This window comes from Vipera berus (assembly GCF_964194415.1).
Source record: "Vipera berus genome assembly, chromosome: 2".
Lineage (NCBI taxonomy): Eukaryota > Metazoa > Chordata > Lepidosauria > Squamata > Viperidae > Vipera > Vipera berus.
The window spans coordinates 112375984-112399525 of NC_138203.1; the positions used below are offsets into that span (position 1 = coordinate 112375984).

At 43.6% G+C, this 23542-nt stretch overlaps 1 protein-coding gene across 1 annotated transcript in view; it reads left to right on the forward strand.

Moving 5' to 3' along the window:
* The window catches only part of TRPC4 (transient receptor potential cation channel subfamily C member 4), a gene marked incomplete at both ends in the record, with an annotated part of 226363 nt that extends 205568 nt beyond the window's left edge, over nucleotides 1-20795 (forward strand). Inside the window, one exon of the mRNA XM_081316449.1 lies at nucleotides 20091-20795. Coding sequence (XP_081172575.1) covers nucleotides 20091-20795 — 705 coding nt within the window. The remainder of the gene's footprint in view (nucleotides 1-20090) is intronic.
* Nucleotides 20796-23542: the final 2747 nt, after the last annotated feature.

A 23542-nucleotide genomic window follows, 5' to 3' on the forward strand; every position in this document is an offset into this window, starting at 1 on the left:
AGGCCCCTGAGCTCAGGCTGGTCTATTTTAACGCTAGATCCGTAGTTAATAAAGCTCCCCTCATCCGTGATCGGATCGAGGAGGAATGTGCGGATCTAGCGTGCATCACGGAAACCTGGCTGGGCTCGGAGGGAGGGGTGCCTCTCACCGAGTTATGCCCGCCGGGTTTCCGGGTGCTGCACCAGCCACGGGCTCAGGGCAGGGGTGGTGGGGTGGCAGTGGTTATTCGGGAGACTTTGTGTCCCCGGGAGGCCACCATTGTCCAGATGGCCGGGAGTGAAACCCTCCTCTTGAGGTGTGGTCCTCGGGTTCAGTTGGGCTTGTTGCTTACATACCTGGCGCCCAGCTGTGTGGCAACAGCCCTGCCCGAGCTGCTCAACACCCTCTCAGGGTTGGCGGTGGAGTTCCCCAGGCTTATAGTCCTGGGTGACTTCAACCTGCCATCACTGGGAGGGTCGTCGGAGTTAGCTCGGGAGTTCATGACTTCCATGACAGCCATGGGCCTGACCCAGGTTATTGAGGGCCCGACTCATGAGGGGGGTCACACTCTCGACCTGGTGTTCCTGTCTGGACAGTGGTTGGATGATCTGGGAGGGGGTTCTCCATCCATCACCCCTGTCATGGTCAGATCATCACCTCCTGAGGCTGGTTTTCCGTCATGCCATCCCCCGCCGCTGGGCGGCGGAGCCGACCAGGTGGTTCCGCCCCAGGCGCCTAATGGACCCAGATCGGTTCCAGAGGGCACTTGGGCCTATACCTATCACCCTTACCCACAGCCCAGTCGATGCCCTGGTGGAGGCCTGGGAAACGGCAGCCACCAGGGCACTCGACTGCGTTGTACCCATGCGACCTCTGACCCGACGCAGATCCCGTTGGGCCCCATGGTTCTCTGTGGAGCTCCGGGAGATGAAGCGGCGGAGACGAGGTCTAGAGAGCGGTTGGAGATCCAGCCGATCCGAATCCGACCGATTGCAGTTAAGAACCTTTATAAGGTCTTATCTTGCGGCGATAAGGACGGCGAAGTCTAACTACTTTGCCGCCCTTATCGCGTCTGCAGATAATCGCCCGGCCGCCCTGTTTAGGGTGACTCGCTCCCTCCTTAATCAGGAGGTGAGGGAGGATCCCTTGCAGGGATGAGCCGAGGAGTTTAGTCATCATCTGGCGGACAAAATCGCTCGGATCCGGAACGGCTTGGACTCTGACTGGGCAGAGTCTAATGTGGAGGAATCAGGCGGTCTTGAGCACGTTATCTGGAATGAGTTCGACCCTGTTTCCCCTGATGATGTGGACAGGATCATGGGGAGACTGAGCACCACCACCTGTTTGTTGGATCCGTGCCCCTCCTGGCTAGCTTATGCGGCTCGGGAAGGAACACGAGGCTGGTTCCATGCAATTATAACTGCTTCCTTGAAGGAGGGTGTCTTTCCTGCCGCCTTGAAGGAGGCGGTGGTGAGACCTCTTCTCAAGAAGCCTGCTTTGGACCCGGCTGTTTTAAACAACTACCGTCCAGTCTCCAACCTTCGCTTTCTGGCGAAGGTTGTTGAGAGTGTGGTGGCACATCAGCTCCCTCTGTTCCTGGAGGAAACTGATTATCTGGACCCGTACCAATCGGGCTTCAGGCCCGGACACAGCACGGAGACGGCATTGGTCGCGTTGGTGAATGATCTCTGGAGGGCTAGGGACAGGAGTTGCTCCTCTGTCCTGGTCCTATTAGATCTCTCAGCGGCGTTCGATACCATCGACCATGGTATCCTACTGCGGCGTCTCAGGGGGCTGGGAGTGGGAGGCACCGTCCTACAGTGGTTCTCCTCCTACCTCCAGGGCCGCTCGCAGTCGGTGTTGACAGGAGGGCAGAGATCCGCCCCGAGGTCTCTCATTTGTGGAGTTCCTCAGGGGTCGGTTCTCTCGCCTCTCCTGTTCAACATCTATATGAAGCCGCTGGGTGACATCATTCGTGGTTTTGGGGTGGGGTATCATCAGTACGCTGATGATACCCAACTTTTTCTTTCCACCCCGAACCAACCCAGTGATGCCCTCTCCGTGATGTCCCGGTGCCTGGAGGCGGTTCAGGTCTGGATGGGGAAAAACAGGCTTCGTCTCAATCCCGCCAAGACTGAGTGGCTGTGCATATCGGCATCTCGGGTTAACCAAGTTATTCCATCCTTAATGATGGGGGGTGAAGTGTTACCCCCCGTCGATAGGGCTCGCAACTTGGGCGTCCTCCTGGATTCACGGCTCAATTTCGAAGACCATATAGGAGCCGTGACCAGGGGGGCTTTTGCTCAGGTTCGCCTGGTGCGCCAGTTGCGACCCTATCTGGACCGAGACGCCCTACGCACAGTTACTCACACGCTTGTGACCTCCCGTTTGGACTACTGTAACGCTCTCTACATGGGGCTGCCCTTGAAGACCACTCGGAGGCTTCAACTGGTGCAGAATGCGTCCGCGCGAGTTGTAATGGGGGTTTCCCGATACTCCCATGTAACACCTCTACTCCGTGAGCTGCATTGGCTTCCGGTTGCCCTCCGGGTGAAATTCAAGGTGCTGGTTATCACCTATAAAGCCCTACATGGCCTGGGTCCGGGATATCTGAGGGAACACCTGCTGCCGGCATCAAACGCCCTTCGCCCAGTGCGCTCCCACAGGGAGGGTCTGCTCAGGGTCCCGCCGGTAAGAGATTGCCGGCGGGTGACACCCAGGGATAGGGCCTTCTCGGTGGGAGCGCCTGCCCTCTGGAACCAGCTGCCGGTGGAGCTGAGAACTGCCCCCGACCTCCGATCATTCTGCCGGGGCCTGAAGACCTGGCTCTTCGAGCTCTCGGGCCCAGACTGAGGAGAAATTTTTAATTTGGGGTTCTTTTAATTGAGTACAGGGTTAATTTAATATTTTTTAATTTGGTTCTTAATTTTTGTATTTTGGATTTTTAATTCCCTGTAAACCGCCCTGAGTCCTCAGGGAATAGGGCGGTATATAAATATAACTAAATAAATAAATAAATAAATAAATTCTTACTCAAATAAATTCAAAATTGCATATCACATTCCTTTCTCTCTAACTCACTTATCTAGCCATTGATAGAATTTATTCCAAGTTTTATAGTAAACTGAATGTTCTTTCTCTTTAATCTCTAAAGTTAATCTATCCATTTCTGCACAATCCAATATTTTCTTAACTGATACTTCTTCAATCGGTAACTTTTCATTTTTCCAATATTGGGCATACATAATTCTCACTGCTGTATCATGTAACATTAAGTATCCGCTCTCCTTGTCATAGTTGGGGCCTATCATTCCTAAGGGAAACAATTCTGGTTTAAATTCTATTTGTTTTTTTAATTATCTTCTCCAACCATAAATGTATCTTAAGCCAAAACCTTTTTGCTTTAGGCAATGCTTTTTTTCTTAAAAAAAAAAGGTGCCAGAACTCTCATCTTGACAGGCGCAGGAGGTGGGGGGGTGGCACTGCTGTGTTGGGCTGCCCCCCAGGGCCGGAGCTGGCACTCCTGGTGCTGTGGGAGCAGTGGGGCCTGTTCTATGTGGCGGGGATGTGCAAGCTACATTAATTGAACACATGGCACACATCACAAATCAGATTCCTCTTTAATACACTATTCCTTTGCATTACCGTAGGACATTTAGAAACACAATTACATTCTGATGCTACCAAAGCATTCTTCCTTATCTTCCTGGTACATTGATCACCATAAAAATACTCAAGGTCTCTTGGCATAAGAATAAGTATGTTATTTAAGGAACGCAATAGAAAGCATTCACAATACACAAAGTATTTAAATTTCATTTTGTTTGAGGCAATTTCTTATAAAAGATTTGGCATTAATTTCTTTTAATAAAATAATTTAAATCAATTTTTCACTTGATTTCAAATTAAATGAATTATATTGGTTGACAATGAGATTTTTTTAGTACAATTGCCAAATGCAATAAACTGGTTTAGGTATATGTGTGCATTAATTATTTCAACCCCTTCATGGATTACTGCCTTGTCATGGCGAAGGGGCTTGCGTAATTCAATGAAGCTATGAGCTATGCCATGCAGGGCCACCCAAGATGGACAGGTCATAGCAGAGAGTTGTGACAAAATGTGATCCACTGGAGAAGGAAATGGCAACCTATTCCAGTATCTTTGTCATAAAAACCCTATGGACAGTACCAAGAGGCAAAACGATATGACGCTGGAAGACGAGCCGCTCAGGTCGGAAGGCATCCAATATGCTACTGGGGAAGAGCAGAGGGCTAGTACTAGTAGCGCCAGAAAGAATGAAGCGACTGGGGCAAAGCTGAAAGGACACTCAGCTGTGGATGCGTCTGGTGGTAAAAGGAAAGTCCGATGCTGTAAAGATTTTTTCTCCATAGGAACCTGCAATGTAAGATCCATGAATCAAGGAAAGCTGGACATGGTCAAACAAGAGATGAGAAGACTGAACATCAACATCTTAGGAATCAGTGAACTAAACTGGACAGGAATGGGAATGACCATCAGGTATACTACTGTGGGCAAGAATCCCTCAGAAGAAATGGAGTAGCCTTCATAGTCAATAAAAGAGTAAGAAAAGCAATACTGGATTACAATCCTCAAAATGACAGAATGATCTCAGTTTGAATCCAAGGCAAACCATTCAATATCACAGTAGTCCAAGTCTACTTCACCAGTGCTGAAGAGGATGAAATTGACCAGTTCTATGAAGCCCTACAGCACCTTATAGAACTAACACCAAAAAATGATGTCCTTATCATCATGGGGGATTGGAATGCTAAAGTAGGAAGCCAAAAGATACCCAGAATAACAGGCAAGTTTGGCCTCAGAGTACAAAATGAAGCAGGGCACAGGCTGATAGAATTTTGTCAAGAGAATACGATGGTCATAGCAAACACTGTTTTCCAACAACCCAAGAGACGGCTCTACACATTGACATCACCAGACGGTCAACACAGAAATCAGATTGACTATGTGCTCTGCAGCCAAAGATGGAGAAGCTCTATACAGTCAGTAAAAACAAGACCAGGAGCTGACTGTGGCTCAGACCATGAACTTCTCATTGCAAAGTTTAGGCTTAAATTGAAGAAAGTAGGAAAAAGCACTAGGCCACTCAGGTATGAATTAAATCATATCCCTGTTGAATATACAGTAGAGGTGACAAATAGATTTAAGGAATTAGATCTGATAGACAGAGTGCCTGAAGAACTATGGACAGAGGTTCACAACATTGTACAACAGGTAGCAACCAAAACCATCCCAAAGAAAAAGAAATGCAAGAAAGCAAAATGGCTGTCTGAGGAAGCTTTGCAAATAGCTGAGGAAAGAAGGGAAGTGAAAAGCAAGGGACAAAAAGAAAGATACGCCCAATTGAATGCAGAATTCCAGAGAATAGCTAGAAGAGATAAGAATGCCTTCTTAAATGAACAGTGCAAAGAAATAGAAGAAAACAATAGAATAAGGAGGACCAGAGATCTTTTCAAAAAAATTGGAGAGGTGAAGGGAACGTTTAATGCAAAAATGGGCATGATAAAGGACCAAAATGGCAGGGACCTAACAGAGGCAGAAGAGATTAAGAAGAGGTGGCAAAATTACACAGAAGAACTATAAAAGAATGAGCTTAATGTCCCTGATAATCACAATGAGGTGGTCACTGACCTCGAGCCAGATATCCTAGAATGTGAAGTGAAGTGGGCCTTAGAAAAACTGAGCAACAACAATGCTAGCCAGCTGAGCTATTCAAAATCTTAAAAGACGATGCAGTAAAAGTGCTACATTCAATTTGCCAGCAAATTTGGAAAACTCAACAGTGGCCACAGGATTGGAAAAGATCAGTTTACATTCCAATTCCAAAGAATGTTCAAACTATCGCACCATTGGACTCATTTCTCATGCTAGTAAAGTTATGCTTAAAATCCTACAAGCTAGACTCCAGCAGTATGTGGATCGAGAACTACCAGAAGTACAGGCAGGATTTCGAAGAGGCAGAGGAACTAGAGATCAAATTGCCAACATACACTGGATCATGGAGAAAGCTAGAGAGTTCCAGAAAAACATCTACTTCTGCTTCATTGACTATGCTAAAGCCTTTGATTGTGTGGATCATAACAAACTGTGGCAAGTTCTTAAAGAGTACCAGACCATCTTATTTGTCTCTTGAGAAACCTATATGCGGGTCAAGAAGCAACAGTGAGAACTGGACACGGAACCACTGATTGGTTCAAAATAGGGAAAGGAGTCCGGCAAGGCTGTATACTGTCACCCTGCCTATTTAACTTATATGCAGAGCACATCATGAGAAAGGCAGGGCTAGATGAATCTAAAATTGGATTATACCACTCTAAAGAGCCTCTTGTTGTGGGTGAAGAAGGAGAGTGCAAAACGTGGGTTGAAACTTAACATTAAGATAACCAAGATCATGGCATTCGTCCCTTCTCAATTCCTGGCAAATAGATGGGGAAGAAATGGAGGTAGTGACAGATTTTATTTTCCTGGGCTCCAAGATCACTGCAGATGGGGACTGTAGCCAAGAAATTAAAAGACGCTTGCTCCTGGGGAGGAAAGCCATGGCGAATCTAGACAGCACACTAAAAAGCAGAGACATCACCCTGTCAACAAAAGTGCGTATAGTCAAGGCTATGGTCTTCCCAGTTGCAATGTATGGCAGTGAAAGCTGGACCATAAAAAAGGCTGAGCACCAAAGAATTGAGGCCTTTGAACTATGGTGCTGGAGAAGACTCCTGCGAGTCCCTTGGACTGCAAGGTGATCAAACCAGTCAGTCCTAGAGGAGATCAACCTTGACTGCTCTTTAGAAGGTCAGATCCTGAAGCTAAAACTCTAATACTTTGTCCACCTAATGAGAAGGAAGGACTCACTGGAGAAGAGCCTAATGCTGGGAAAGATTGAGGGCAATAGAAGAAGGGGACAACAGAGAATGAGGTGGCTGGATGGAGTCACTGAAGCAGTAGGTGTGAGCTTAAATGGACTCCAGAAGATGGTAGAGGACAGGAAGGCCTGGAGGAACATTGTCCATAGGGTCACGATGGGTCGGACACGACTTCTCAGCTAACAACAACAACAATTATTTCAACACCAATACATTTTAACAACATATTCTAAATGTAAATGAATGCAAATGCGAATTATACAATTTTTGTGCAAAAATAAAACAAAGAACAGATTTAAGAGCTGTTATCATTAGTTATCCTTAGATAAAAAATAATTCCATCATCCAAAACTTTGTTATACTGTATTTAATGGACAGATGCTTTGGGATTAAAAAAAAAGACTGACTACATTTGATTGTGTATCACCATGGTATTAAGACAAAATTCGAACAGTGTATGAAAAATAAAGGTTCCCTAAACGTCTGCTGGCTATATCCATACATTTTCCTTGATAGCACTCTATTGCCTTCTTTTTACCATTTTTTTCAACTTCCCAGCTTAAAAAAGGCAAGGCGTCCTGCACCAGGAGCTGAAAGTTTGTTTAAGCAGGTTGCTAGGCAACCTGTTCACACTCGGCCCTTCTTACCCTCCCACTTTTGAATTAGCCTGTACAAAACGTGTTTCGTTCTATTTGAGCCATCTGAAGGCCCGTCGCTGCGATGCATTCTGCTGCTCTGCAATCTGGCTTCCTTGTTGGTGTGCTGCTGAGGAGAATTTGGCTCTCCGGAACAATTTCCTTCAGCTTTTTTTTCTCTGTGTGTGTGTGCAAAAAAAGGTGCCAGAACACCGTTCTGAGCGTTCTATGGAAAAAAAAGCCCTGGCTTTAGGACATGACCCCCAGATATGGTAACAAGTACCTGGTCTTTGATTACATTTCCAACAAACATTTGTAGACCAGGCCTCCAGAGAAGATGGCCGCTCACGGCTGAGTGCTAGGAGCGAGGGAACGAGTCTTGACATACCGGGCATTGATGGCATTGATGGGGCTGTTGCTTTGTTGCCCGGGTGGGTGACGGGACCCTCCGGGACCCAGATGAAGTCCTTTGTGGATGCTGGAGGTGACGGCGATGACGACGGCGAGGTGACTTGGGCGGCGGGGCGGCGAGGCTCTCGGACCTATGGTGGCCGAGCAAGGTGGCTTGAGCAGCTTGGACAGCGAGGCTCCGGGCCTACGGCAGCCTGTAGTCAGACCTGCTGCAGCCTGCGGTGGGCCTGTTGCAGCCTGCGGCCTGCGGCGGACCTGCAGCAGCCTAGAGAGGCGGTCTGGACCTGCGGCGGGGTTGTGATGGCCTGCAACAGCCTGGAGAAGCAGTCCGGGTGGCGAGGCTCCTGGCCTTGTGGCTGCCGAGTCCATCTGCTCATCTGTTCGATCAGTGAGCTTCCCCCTCTGGTGGAGGTTCCTTGGAAGGTGGAGGCCGCCATTCGCTGGATTGAGCACCGTTTGGAGCCCTCCTGGACTTGTTTGGAGGGTGGAAACATCTGTGGCCGCTTGAAGTTGGGGATGGAGGTGGAGCGTGCCAGATGGTGCCCGAGATGGTGGTTATCTTCTTGGGGGCCATACTAGAGAACTGAGGTGAGCCTCCTTCATTTTCCGCATCCGGAGACTTATTACAGCCCCTTTTGGTCGCAATTACATTCAAGGAATGGAGATGGATGACTGGCCCGGCCCCTGTTGCCACCCATTGACATCCTTGGTGGCTTTGGAGGTCTTGGCGGTGCGGCTTGGTGATATTGGGCAACAGAGGGACCCAGCTGTTGCCGGCTGGGCCTGGAATCTGGAGCCCAAGACTTATTTACATCTGCTTATCATCGGAACTACGAATGCCATCACCAATAGACTGTTTTACTATCACCCAGCCATCAGACTTTTTCTCCTTCTGCGACCTACCCAGAGCTGGACAGTGGTTTCTCCCTGAGATTGGAAGATCTTGGTCACTGTGAGAGGGTGACCATGTTTTGGGAGTCACTGTCCAGCTCTGTGGACTTATTATTAATATGCATTTTGTTCCAACCAAATCGTTCCTTTTGCTTTTATCTTTTGATGGCTTATACTGTAAGTGAGTTGCTTGCCCTGAGAGATTCCCCCCTCTCTCAGATGTGGCCATCCAATCTGTGCCGCCATTTCCTTAATGACGGGTCTTGGGACCCCGAGAGGTGGCATGGTGCAAAAAGGAGGCTTTTGGGTTTTCTTATAAAAACTTTTAATGGGTTAGGGAGGGGGAAGGGCTATCAGGCCCGACAGAATGAGGGGGGGTTGCCGGACCTATTTCAGCCTAGGTTGGCTGATGGTCATGGCAATAAGGGGGCCGGGGAGAGTCCTGGGGCCCAGGGGGATGGGGTGGGGATAGCGATCCCCACGGTGATTGGGAATGGTGGCAGATGGATGAACAGAGGGCCATATCGTAATCTGGGATTGCGCCCTCGCTATTTTCAAGCTGTGGTGCGCTCCGACCCTCTGGCTGTCACCTGCTTTCCCGGGGGAGCGGTAGGGCAGATACCTGAGCTCAGGCTGATTTATTTGAATGCCAGGTCTGTTGTGAATAAAGCTCCCCTCATCCGTGATTTGATCGAGGAGAAAGACGCAGACCTGGCATGCATTACGGAAACTTGGTTGGGCTCGGAGGGAGGGGTCCCTCTGATTCATTTATGCCCTCCAGGTTTCCGTGTGCTGCATCAGCCTCGGGCTCAGGGTAGGGGCAGTGGGGTGGTGGTTGTTATTAGGGAGGCCCTTTATCCGCAGGAGGCCACTGCCCCTTAGATAGGTGGATGTGAGTCCCTCCTCTTAAGGTGGGTCCCTGGTGGTCAGTTGGGCCTGTTGCTTACGTACCTCTCTCCCAGCTGCGTGGCAATGGCTGTTCCCGGGTTACTCGATGCTCTCTCGGGGTTGGCGGTGGAATTTCCCAGATTTTTGGTGCTGGGGGATTTTAACCTACCTTACCTGGGGGGGGACATCAGAGGTGGCCCGAGAGTTCATGGCTTCCATGATGGCCATGGATCTGACCCAGATTATTCAGGATCCGACCCATGAGGGGGGAAACACGCCCGACCTTATTTTTATCTCCGGGCAGTGGCTTAATGATCTGGGTGGGGTTTCTCCATCTGTACAGCCCCTCTCATGGACAGATCATCATCTCCTGCAGCTGAGCCTCCGTCATGCCACCTCCTGCTGCTGGGAGGTGGAACCGACCAGGTGCTTCTGCCCCAGGTGCCTGATGGATCCAGAAAGGTTTCAGATGGTGCTTGGTTTGATTCCTGCCTCCCTCTCCCACAGCCTGATCGAGACCTTGGTCAACGCCTAGCAATGGGCTGCTTCTGAGGCTCTCGACCGCGTTGTTCCTTTGGGGCCTCTGACCTGGCGCAGGTCCCAGTTGGCCCCATGGTTCTCCGTGGACCTACGGGAGATGAAGCGCTGGAGGAGGTGCCTAGAGAGCGTTTGGAGATCCAGTCGGTCCAAATCTGACTGAGTGCAGTTAAGATCTTTCACTAGATCTTATCTTGTGGAAATGGAGGCGGCGAAGCGTACTTACTTTGCCGCCCTCATTGCATCCACAGATAATTGCCTGGCCGCCCTGTTTAGGGTGACCCGCTCCCTTCTAAATCAATGGACAGGGGAAGATCCCTTGCGGGGACGGGCTGAGGAGTTTAGTCAGCATCGACTGGACAAGATCTCTCAGATTTGGACAAGCCTGGACTCCGATTGGGCAGTGTCTGATGAGGAGGAAGCGATAGGTCTGGCCAATATTATATGGGAGGAGTTTGACCCTGTGACTCTGGATGGTTTATGCAGCTTGGTAGGTTACACTTGGCTGGCTCCAGGCAGTGATCAATGCTTCTTTGGGTGAGGGGTGTTTCCCTGCCACCTTGAAGGAGGCGGTGGTGAGGCCCTTCCTCAAGAAACCTGCTCTGGACCCAGCTATTTTAAATAATTTTCTTCCTGTCTCCAACCTTCGCTTTCTTGCGAAGGTTGTTGAGAGCATGGTGGCACGGCAGCTCCCGTTGGTCCTGGAGGAAACTGAGTATCTGGATCCGTACCAATCGGGTTTCAGGCCTGGGTACAGCATGGAGATGGCATTGGTCGCGCTGGTAGATTATCTCTGGTAGGCTCGGGATAGGGGTTATTCCTCTATCCTGGTCCTATTACATCTCTCAGCGGCTTTTGATACCATCGACCATAGTATCTTGCTGCGACGTCTCCAGGGGTTGGGAGTGGGAGGCACCGTCTTATGGTGGTTCTCCTCCTACCTCTCGGGCCATTCACAGACAGTGTTGGCAGGAGGACAGAGGTCAACCCTGAAGCCCCTTGATTGTGGGGTGCCTTAGGGGTCAGTCCTCTGTCCCCTCCTGTTCAACATCTACATGAAGCCACTGGGTGAGATCATACATGGTTTTGGAGTAAGGTATCATCAATATGCTGATGATACCCAGCTTTTTATCTCCACTCCGAACCAACCCAGTGATGCCCTCAACATGATGTCCCGTTGCCTGGAAGCGGTGCAGATCTGGATGGGGAAGAACAGGCTCCAACTCAACCCGGCCAAGACCGAGTGGCTCTACGTATCGGCATCTCATATTGTCCAAGATTCACCATCTTTGGTTATGGGGGGAGAGGTGTTGCCTCCCGTTGATAGGGCATGCAACTTGGGTGTCCTCCTGGATGCACGACTCAATTTAGAAGACCATATAGGGGTCGTGGCCAGGGAGGCATTTGCCCAGGTTCACCTGGTGCACCAGTTGCACCCCTATCTGGACCGTGATGCCTTACGTACGGTCACTCATGCACTCGTTACCTCCCGTGTAGATTACTGCAATGTACTCTACATGGGGCTGCCCTTGGAGGCCACCCGGAGGCTTCAGCTGGTGCAGAATGCGGCCACACGGGTTGTGGTGGGAGCATCCCGATACTCCCATATTACACCCCTCCTGCGTGAGCTGCCTTGGTTGCTGGTTGCCCTCCGGGTGAGGTTCAAGGTGCTGGTTCTTACTTATAAAGCCCTACATGGCTTAGGTCCGGGATATTTGCAGGACTGTCTGCTGTCAGGAATGACTTCCCATCGCCCTGTGCGCTCACACAGAGAGGGTCTTCTCAGGGTGCCGTCGGCCAGACAATGTCAGCTGGTGACCCCCAGGGGGAGGGCCTTCTCTGTCGGGGCGCCTGCCCTTTGGAATCAGCTCCCCCAAGAACTTCAAATGGCCCCAGATCTCCGGTCCTTTCGTCGCGACCTAAAGACATACCTTTTCCAACTGGCCGACCTGGAGTGACATTGGGGGTTTTAATTATGTTTTCAATTTTTACAGGTTTTAGTGGGGCTTTGTAAAATTTAATTTCTTTTAATATTTGTATTCATTGTTTTTATTGTTGTTTTTATTGTTGTTAGCTGCCCTGAGTCCTTTGGGAGATAGGGCGGCATATAAGTCCCAAAATTAAATTAAATTAAATTAAATTAAATTAAATTAAATTAAATTAAATTAAATTAAATTAAATTAAATTAAATTAAGTATTTTTAAACATTTTAGCTAGTCTCACTGGTGTCATGTGCCATCTATAAAACATTTTATACAAATTTTCTTTATATGATACAGCTTTGGTTAATCTATCTGTCCCATAGCTTTTCCCATTCTTCAAGCTCTATAGTATGTCCAACATTTTTTGCCCATATTATCATTGTTTCTTTAACTTGTTCCTCCTCCATCTTTAAGTTAAGCAGTAATCTATAGACTTTTTTAATCAGCTTTTCATCTGTTTTTAGCAATGTAAGATCAAGTTCTGTCTGTTCCTTATAGAGCCCCATTTTTTCATGTCTTTTTCATATCTTGATTGGATTTGTAAATATGGCCACCATGATTGGTCAATACCTTGTTGTTGTAAGTCTAGTCTATATTTCATTCTTCCTTCATTGTCCAATAAGTCTTTATATGTTACAAGTTTATCATCGTTAATTAAGTTTGGGTAAGCAAAGGCTTCCATTGTTGAAAGTCATTCAAGTATCTTGGTATAATTTTTTTCTTTTCTTTTTTCCCATTCTAAGAGAAGTGCATTTCTTATTGCATGGTTCTGAAAAGATCTGTGTACTTTATTCTTTCCATACAACAGAAAGGCATGCCAGCCAATCTGCAGGTCATGCCCCTCGGTGTAGTAATCTTTTGTCTCTAAGTGTTATCCATTCTTTAATCCACGTTAAGATAGCTGCTTGGTAATATAATTTCCAGTCTGGGAGTCCAAATCCTCCCCTTTCTCTAACGTCCTGTAGCAATTTGACTTTAATTCATGCTTTTTTACCTTGCCAAACAAATTTCAATATTATGGTATTCAGTTCATCAAAAAAGGCTTTTTCTAATTTTACCAGAATGGTTTGAAATAAAAAAAGTATTTTCGGTAAGATATTCATTTTAATTGTAGCTATTCTCCCCAATGTTGACAGATTGAGATTTTTCCACTTTTCTAAGTCCAATTTTATTTGTTTTAATAATTTTGTATAGTTGTCATCTTTCAGTGTTATACATCTTGCTGTTAAATAAATTCCCAAGTATTTAACTTTTTTAACTATTTGAAGATTTGTTTTTCTTGCAAGTTGCATTTTCTGTTTTTCTGTTAAGTTCTTTGTCAAAACTTTAGTCTTTTCTCTATTTATTATCAGGCCTACAACCTCACCATATTGTTCTATTATGGCCAACAATTTTGTGCTTGTTTTCAGAGGTTCTTCCCATATAAAGAACAAATCATCCGCGAATGCCTGCAATTTATATTTTTCACTCTTTATCTCCAGTCCTTTGATCTCAGAGTCTTGTCTAATATTTCTCTTCAATACTTCCAAGGTTGATATGAATAGAAATGGGGATAAAGGACATCCTTGTCTTGTGCCATTTTTAATATCAAAGTTTTCTATGTAGTCTCCATTTACAATTACTCTAGCAGTCTGTTTATAATAAATTGCATAAATTGCATTCATTTTCCCCAAAATCCATTTCCAGAAGTTGCTGAAACATAAATTGCCAATTTAAGTTATCAAACGCCTTTTGTGCATCAAGAAATATCAAATCCATCTATTTGCCTGGATGAGCTTCATAAATACTCTAGAACATCCAAAATTGTTCTTAAATTGTTTTTTTATCTGTCTTTTAGGCATTATAAAGGCAAAGATTTTATAGTCTACATTTAGCAATGAAATTGGTCTGTAATTTTTTATATGTAACAAATCTGTATCTTCTTTGGGTATTAAAGTGATATTAGCTTCAGTCCATGTCTTTGGTATTTTGGTTTTTAGGAGAGTTTCATTACAAAGTTCTTTCAGGATCGGAGTAAGGACTTCTTGTAATGCAGTGTAGTATTCTACAGATAGTCCGTGTGGCCCCAGAGTCTTGTCCTTTTTTTGCCTTTTTATAGCTTCTATAGTCTCCATCATTGTTATTGGTTTGTTCAATATATTTTGGATATTCTGAGGAATACTATTTAGAAGGTAGCAAGCTGCCTTCTGAAGTATGGACAGATCACAAAAATTTAGAGGCACTAAAAACTCCCTGCAAATTGTCCCCAAAGCAAGTGTGATGGGCACAGTACTTTAACTATTTTAACTTTAAAGTACATACCGGGAAGGAAAAACCTCCTAGCTGATGTGCTATCCCAACTGCCACAATACAAAAGTGAACACGAAGAGGTCTACGAGGCAATTATCCCCAGTTCACAACCTGCAGGACAACTCACACCTCACAGAACCCCAAATCCTGATGACCCGGGAGTGAAGATGATAAAATGAGAGCTCCAGGGCTTCCGGTTTGTGCGTGTGGCACTTGCGAACGTGCAGGAAGAGCTCTCTCCCTGCTGTCTGATCTTTCTTTCTTGGAGGACCCTGAAAAGGGTCAAAAGTCAGCCTGGAGGGGTGACCACCACGAGGAGGCCCTCCTTGTAATTGCAGAAGGGCGGCAGCCCTCTGCTCGAATCTGGAGCATCTCCTTTGGCCCGAAGAAGAGATCGGCCATCAAGACAGCCAATCATTAAGCTGTTCCCTGCTGAAAGCCCAAAGCACCATCTAGCACTACTAAGCAATCTGGAGGACCTGGGTGAGACCTTACCTTTCTTATTCCCCTAACTACTTTCCTTTGGGACGTTTCTGAAAATTTCCTCCCCCTATTTTGAGAGACCGATGACTCCATACTTGGGGAATAAATTTTAAAGCCTTAAAAGAAATCAAATGGCTAAGCAAAGAAATTAAGCAATATTATTTGTACTTATTAAAAAGCTTTTATTTTTGTGGGGATCTACCACCCTATTAAGCTGTGAATTAAGGGGAAAAATGGACTAATTGAACAAAAGCTTTATATTAATCTGGAAAAAGACTTTATATCTTATTCTATATGCTATTGATGACATCTTTTGGCAAAACCTGGTATAGCAAGTAAACCTTTTTTTATTGTGAGAGCTGACTGAATAACAGAGCTGTCCTTGACATTATCTTCAAAGATAAGAATTGGAAACACCTGGCACTGAAAACAATCTTCAGGAATACTGGAGGTGGACAATCATTCTTATTAAAATAGCCTCCATGAAAGACTTATCTGTAAACATCAACAAAATGGAGGAATATATCCCACCACTTAACTACAAACTGATACTTGACACAATCATGGCAATGACTGAGCAAATCAAAGCCAAACTGCAAGATAAATCTGACAGCTTAAAGCTACCAAATCAAACTTTGACTTTAAATGATGAATTGACAATCCAAAAACAAACAGAAGAAGTGGAAACTAACATTAAGGTAGGAGACTTTAAAGAACAACAAATACAATTTACATAGAACTTTGAAGCCCAAACCTCGACCTCAACTATAAAACCTACAACTCAAAAAACAATAGTACCTGAAGAAAGCAACATCAAGAGGGAAGATATTAAAGACTTTCAAATACAGTACATTGAGGACCCAGCCAATCAAATGATAACCATAACATCAGTTACTACTTCTAACCTAAGCCAGATGGAATTGGAAGAAGAAAAAGATCAAAATGAACTAATGACAATTACATTACACCAAACATCAAAAATTGAGCTATTAAAGCAATACTTCAATGATTACAAAGTGGACACTTTCTTTGCAAAACTGATAATTGGATGATCTACCTGGATTCAAACAATGTGTGTAGGAAGAAAGGGAGACACATCTGAGAATCTAAAGGCACCAATATGGAAGCCTGGTTGAAAAGAAGGTGCGAGTTAGATTTAAAAAATTAGACTTATATCTTTCTTCAGATTTGTAAGAATAGAGCTTAAAAAATTTATTTTAATGGGCTAAGGGGAATCCTTAAAAAATATAAACTGATTTTATATTTAGGTTTTAGATTGTTAAGGGAAAACAAAATTAAGCTATTAGAACATAACTCTGAACTATATTATAGAATCTGGAATGATATAATAATTTAATAATTGATGAACTATTAAGATGACATATAGAATATATTTGTTGTAATGATATAGACAGTGCTTTTTTGTAAAAGAAAAAGGTGCCAGAACTCACACGTCATATAACCCGCCTTGCCTACCCTACAAGGTTCCATCCAAAAAAGGTGCCAGAACTCCGTTCTGAGCGTTCTATGAGAAAAAAAGCCCTGGATATAGATATAAATTGATTTTGTATTTAACTTTTAGGTGTCTAAGGGAAAGTAAAGTTGGCTATTAGAATTGATTTATATTATAGAATTTGGAAGGTTATATAACAAAAGATATTTTTCTAATAATTGGTGAATTATTAAGATGACAAATAGAATTTACTTTTAAAAATAAGAATGTATTGAAATGAACAATGTAAGTTCTGTAGACAGGATAATTACTTTTTATTGAAACAGGGAAATGTAGGTTACTCGAAAATTAAGTTTTCTTTTATAGATCATAGGCTATTCTAGGATATTCTATTGCAATTAGGTAAAACTTAAAAACAAGACATGGATATGTATAAGTGAAAATATATTGAAAATTCTTCTAATTGATTATGTCACAATTAGAAATGCATTAATTCGATTAATTTGATTATGTTATAACTAAGGGAATCAGAGGGGGAATCTTTGTTGATGCAACTTGAGCTATTTAAAAATAATTTGTTATTTACTATTGTTTACTTTTGAGTACCCAACCACCGTATTGCTTCACAAATATATGAATGTAAAATTAAAAAATGAATAAAACTTGTACAAAAAAAAAGAGAGACAGAGCTCCTTACCGATCAAGGGTTCAAAAATAATCAAACCTCCCTAACATTCAGGGATGGTTTGGCATACATGGGGGGGAAATTGTATCTACCTGAAACCCTCCGTCTCAATGCTCTCAGACACAGCCATGATGTAAAACAGGCTGGACACTTCAGATATTTAAAAACTCTACACCTCATCCGCCAGCAATTTTGGTGGCTGGGGCTAAAACAAGATGTGAAAAACTATGTCAAGAGTCATACCGTATGTGCCACCATGAAAAGAATTCCAGGGAAACCCCCTGGGTTACTGCAGTTGGTAGCTGACCCTTCTCAACCATGGGAAGAAATAGCTATGGACTTTATTGTAGACCTGCCCAACAGTAGAGGAAATACTATCATCTGGACTGTGATAGATCTGTTTTTGAAGCAGGCTCACTTTATTGCCTATAAAGGACTCCCATCTGCACAACGACTGACTAAATTGTTCCTGAAACATATCTACTGACTGCATGGTGCCCCTAAGTGAATAATTTCAGATAGAGGAGTGCAGTTCACAGCGAAAATTTGGAGGAATTTCCTTAAATTAATTGGATCATCCCAAGGCTTATCATCTGCTTTTCATCCAGCTACCAATGGGGCTGCAGAATCCGCTAACAAAATAGTGGAGTAATATCTCAGATGCTATGTTTCTTACCAACAAACTGAACTGACCTCCTCCCTTTCGCCAAGGTGGCCTACAATAATTCTGTTCACAGCAGCACTGGCTACACGCCTTTCAAAGTAGCCACAGGAAAAGAGTTCAGCCCAATGCCTGACTATTATTAGGTGCCCTCCGCTTCCCAGACACTTGATCAATGGGTGAGGGGGTGGGAAGAGGTTTGGAGAAACACAAAAACGGCACTAAAAAAGACTTCTGAGACTTATAAAAAACAGGCTGATAAAAATAGGGCTCCCCAAAGAACATTCCAAGTTGGGGAAAAGGTTTATTTGTCAACTAAATATTTACATCTCAAATTACCCAGCAAGAAATTGGGACTGAAATTCTTGGGGCCTTTCCCCATTGTGAAAACCTGGTCACAGTAAAATTGAAACTCCCCAGACTTTTGGGGAAAATTCACCCAGTGTTCCATTGTAGCTTGAAACCTTTTCAAGCCTCCACTTTAAGACCTCCCCCTAAGAAAGCACCTGGACCCCTCGTAGTAGCAGCTCGGATCCATTATATGAAGTGAAACATTTTCTTGACTCTAGAATCTTTAAGGGAAAATTGCAGTACCTAGTACAATGGAAGGGATATCCATTGTCTGAAGCCATTTGGGTGAAATCTACCAATGTGAAAGCTGACAGACTTATCAAAAAGTTTTATGAGAAACACTCCAACAAACCAAAAGCCAGCTCCTAACTTGTGTTTGTTTACATTACAGGATCTGTTCTTTTTGTAAGGGGGCCCGGATGTCAATGCTGCAAACACTGACATATTTTTGCACTGACAATATAAGAGACAGCCTGTTACTTTGAATTGCTTCACTTTGGGGGAAAACAGTGGATGTTTTGAGATTAGAAAAGCCCACGTACAGAATGGGAAGTGAAACCTCATATGTAAAACTAATTGGATAATGTGATTTATGATGTGTAGATAAGGGTGGGGATTGTATGTGTTACAAATGGGTTTGGGGGGAGGAGATCTCAGATTCTGGCATCCCTCCATGAGTGCCGATATTTCGTTTCATTGTTAAGACTTTTTAGATAAACAATGCATGCATTTTGTTTGAACTGTCTCATTTATCGGAACCATGACACCCAGCTTGACGAGAGTCCCTCCCTGCAAACAGTGCCTCTCAGCTCTCCCCTGTGAGTGTGCCACTCTGGGTGTGTTGGAGCCAGTGAGCCAGAGAGCAGTTGTGAGGGTGTTTCCAAATAGGATGAAATTCCACAGAAATCAATGGCTCATGGTGGATTTGAGTTAGGAGGGAAGAGAAGGGGCGGGATCTCTCTCCCCATATCAGAAAACTATTGTTAAGGGGGTTTCTAGCACCAGAATGGGATGACTTATAGCTGCAATGCAAAGTTGTAATTCTTAGAAGGGGGAGGACAGTGGAGCAAACTGAATCTTCTCTTGGCCCTGGGGTGGGGAACATGTCCATCCCCCCTTTTTTTGCTTGATTCCAAGAAAGGTTATAAGTGCTCTGGCATCACTGCAGAGCTTTTAATGCAAATGGACATTTGAACTCTTTCAAATTCTCTCCCCCCACCCCCATGATCTGAAAGGAAGTTTTTCTGGGGAGGCAGTGGATTAACCACTGCCAGGTTCCAGTGCAAGCTCCAGGAGGCACACACACGGCTGCCAGCAGTTTAGGGAGGTGAGGAGCTGGTGGGGCATCATGTCCCCACTTCCAGTTGGCCAGGGAGACATGTTCCATGCTGACCTGACCATGCCGAGCTATTTGCAGCCACCCAGGCATGCCCATCTGCCCACCCCCACCTGGTCACAGAGTCATCCACTCTGAGTCATCCGTATCAACCCAGCTTTGCGTTCACCTAGCAACACCCACTCAGTCAAGATCCATCCAAACATACCCATTCATGCCCACCCATCCATGCCCATCCAACAAGATCTAATAGGGAAGGTACTCTTTTAGTCCCTCCTTGAAGGATGGCCATCTCAGGTAGCACAAAGCCTTTTTATTGCTGTCTTCTTCCTTAATTTTTATGAGTAATGGTAATTTTACATGACCATTGGAAGAAAATGGTGTGGATAGGGTTAGGATAAATATTTCCACTGGCACTAGGTGAATTTAAGATTAGAGGTTTAACTGAAGCCTATTTATGCCTTTACATAGTACATAGTTCAAAAATAAAATTATTAAATTATAATGTTATTATTAATAATTCTTTAATCAATATTTCAAAACAACTCATTTTCTAATACAATTTTTTTAAGTTGCATGTGTCATTTATTTTCTTCTACTTCTTCAGGAATTAAAGCAAGATATTTCCAGTTTTCGCTTTGAAGTATTGGGTCTTTTAAAAGGAAAAAAGCTGACTAATCTACAACACTCTAAAACTAGCACAGAAGGCTCCTCCTCCTTGACAGAATCTGATGAAGAGAGTGAAAGTGGAAGAAATGAAAAAATCACAAAGAAAAACCTCAGTCTTTTCGAAATAACTACAATGATTCATCCAAGAGTAGTGGCAAGAGTTTCTGAAGCATACAACCAAAGCAATGGGTCGGCAGTGAGGTCAACTGAGTCCACAAAGGAAAAACAAAAAAAAGTAAACTTTATAGCTGATGTAAAAAAGTTTAGGTTATTTCATAGACAATCAAATAATTCTACTGAGCACAGTACAAAAAATATTTATTCAATTTCTGAAGAAATTTCCCATCAAAAAGTAGAACATAAGAAAGTAATTGAAGTCGGAAATAAATCATTGGCTGTGAACTGTGAGCTAAACAAACATGATTTCAGTACAAAGTGCACAGTTCCCAATAATAAGCAAGGTAGAAAGAAGACTTTAGACTCCATGCTGAATAAGAAAGCTGCTCCTTTTGACTGGAGGACCACCAAGGGGCAGGTCTCAGATTTCCCCAGAGAAAATTATTTGCTAAACAATGAGCAGGACATCAGCATCATAAAGGAAGAAACAAATATTCAGAGCAGCTATATGATAACAAGGTTGTGATGAAAGCAGGTACAACCTGTAAAACTATGTATAAACCGCAAAATGCTTTGAAGCAGAAATATTTAAAATTAGTTACCAAATACAGCATTAGAATATTCAAGAACTGTAGGACAAAATGTTGTAATATAGTTCTATGATGAAAAATAAAAAGAAAAATTGGTTTTGTAATCTGCTTTTGTTTTCACAATTATTTTTACAGTTTTTTTAAACAGAAGTATCTGATATTCTTCTATTGTTGAAATAAACACAGTAAAATTTATAGCTATCTTTTTCAATCTGAAGTATAAAAATTTGCTTTGTGATAGTTGATACCTATAGAAAATATTTTTCTATGCCTCTTCAGACAAAGAGCAAAGCCTGAAAAAAACCTTTTCCTGCATCTCCAGGCCAGGGAGAACATAATTAAGTGTACGTGTTTCAAATTCGGTCTCTCTCAAAAGTGAAGCTTAGTGGCTGAATTCATTATACTTATAATTAATTATAATGATTGTAATAATTATTTAATAATCATAATTAATTATATAGTTATAATATAATTACAGCATCATACTTAAGTATAATTACAATATTATAATTTATAATTATGTTATATATAATTAATTATAACATAATTATAATATTATAATTATAGCAAATTCAGCCACTAAGCTTCACTTTCGAGAGAGATCAAAATTGAAAAATGGACACTTAATCATGTTCTCCCTCTCCTGAAGATGCAGGAAAACCAGGATTTTTCAGGATTAGCACTTTGTCAGAGAAGTTAGTACATGGCATAACATAATTGCTAGCAGAAAATTATGAATTAAAATATTGTAATACAAATTTAATATTATAATATCACAATGTATTTATAATTATAGTGTAACTATATCGTAATCATAAGGGACGCGGTGGCTCAGTGGGTTAGGATGCTGAGCTTGTCGATCAGAAGGTCGGCGGTTTGGCGGGTCAAATCCTGAGTGCCGCGTAACAGAGTGAGCGCCTGTTACTCGTCCCAGCTTCTGCCAACCTAGCAGTTTGAAAGCACGTAAAAATGCAAGTAGAAAAATAGGGACCACTACGGTGGGAAGGTAACAGCGTTCCGTGCACCTTTGGCGTCTAGTCATGCCGGCCACATGACCACGGAGACGTCCTCGGACAAGCGCTGGCTCTTCGGCTTTGAAACGGAGATGAGCACCGGCCCCTAGAGTCGGAAACGACTAGCACACATGTGCGGGGGAACCTTTACCTTTACCTTTACCGTATATCGTAATCATAATTACATAGTGTAACTATATCATAATCATAATTACAATAATAAAATTCTAGCAAATTCAGTCACTAAGACAGTCATAAAATTTGAAAAATGGAAAATTGTTTTCTCCATGCTCTAGAGACACAGGAAAACCAAGTTTTATGTTATATATAATTGTGCGTGCATGTGTGTGTGTGTGTATGCTAGCAATTATGTAAAAGAGCAATTTGTAAAAGAGACATATTGAAACACTGATCTCTGGGACAAAAAACTTTATTACATACTAAGCTTTCATCAGCAACTGCTGATGTTGTCAAAGTGTAAGCTAACATTGGGAGGCCCTCCTCTTTATAGTCCTTTGAGTATCAACAGTTTGGCCATTCAGCGCATTACAGGTCCGTCCGCCTGCCGCCCACCTTTGATTGGCTGTATCTGTATCTGCATTTCTATCTTATACAACAGATTCACCAGCAGGTGGTGCTATAACATTAGATGCAGGCACCTTTGCCATTTTATACTGCACTTGGTCATGAGACGTGGGAGCCCCCTGTTCCCATTCATCTGACACAACACTCAATTGTGGGTGTGTTTTTAGCTTTGAAGAAGGCAAAATGGCTGAACCTTGTGGGTGTGGCTTAGGTGTTGGAGAAGAAGGCAATATGGCCGCCTCTGGAATGTGTATGTCAGCAGAGTCTCTCCCCTGCTGCTTAATCATGGCTGCATATGCCTTCGCCTGCTGTAGCTCTTTCAAAAGCCTCAATTTGTTCATAATAACTTTTCAAAACCTTCTCCTGCACAGTTTGTTCAGGACTAGGAGGATAATGGACCACTCCCTTTTCTAATGAGCCTTTTGGTCTAGCACCAAGCCCCTCAAAAATAGCCTATGCTCCACCAGAGTAAGTTACTTCTGGGGCATCAGCTTGAGTAAAATCAGAAAACGGTGAAACTGACCTTGACTCAGAGGCTGGATTCTCTTCTCCAAGACGTGTAGCAGATGCTAGGGGGGTCTGTAAACTTGAAAGAAGATATCTCTGAGAAGTCTCCTCCACAGCAGGCTGATAACGAGCCTTCTTCTTTTTCTTTGGCATATTTGCAGCAATTAATCACAGCTTCCTCAGTGCCGGACTAATTAACTGAATAATGCATCTCAGTAGCAGTAAATCTTGAAAATAAAAACATACCACCCTCTGCTACCAAATGTCATGGAAGAATTAATCTTCCTATCAGAGGGGAACAAACCGTGGTTCATTTGATCCATGGTGAACATCAAAGAAAGAAATCCAAGGCATATTCTACTGTAAAACTTTTAATGAGAAAACTTTTAACTCCTCAGGGAAAGCTCAAATCTGGAAGACCAGTGGTTTGGGTTTTGTTTTTTTTTCTCCAGCATGGGAGAAGCTGAATATATGTTTGTTTTTCAAATTGGAGCTCTGTGTCAAAATTTCACTTTTCTGGCAGAATGGGATTTTTACCATCAATTGTGAGATATAACGTGGATTAACTCCTCAGGGAA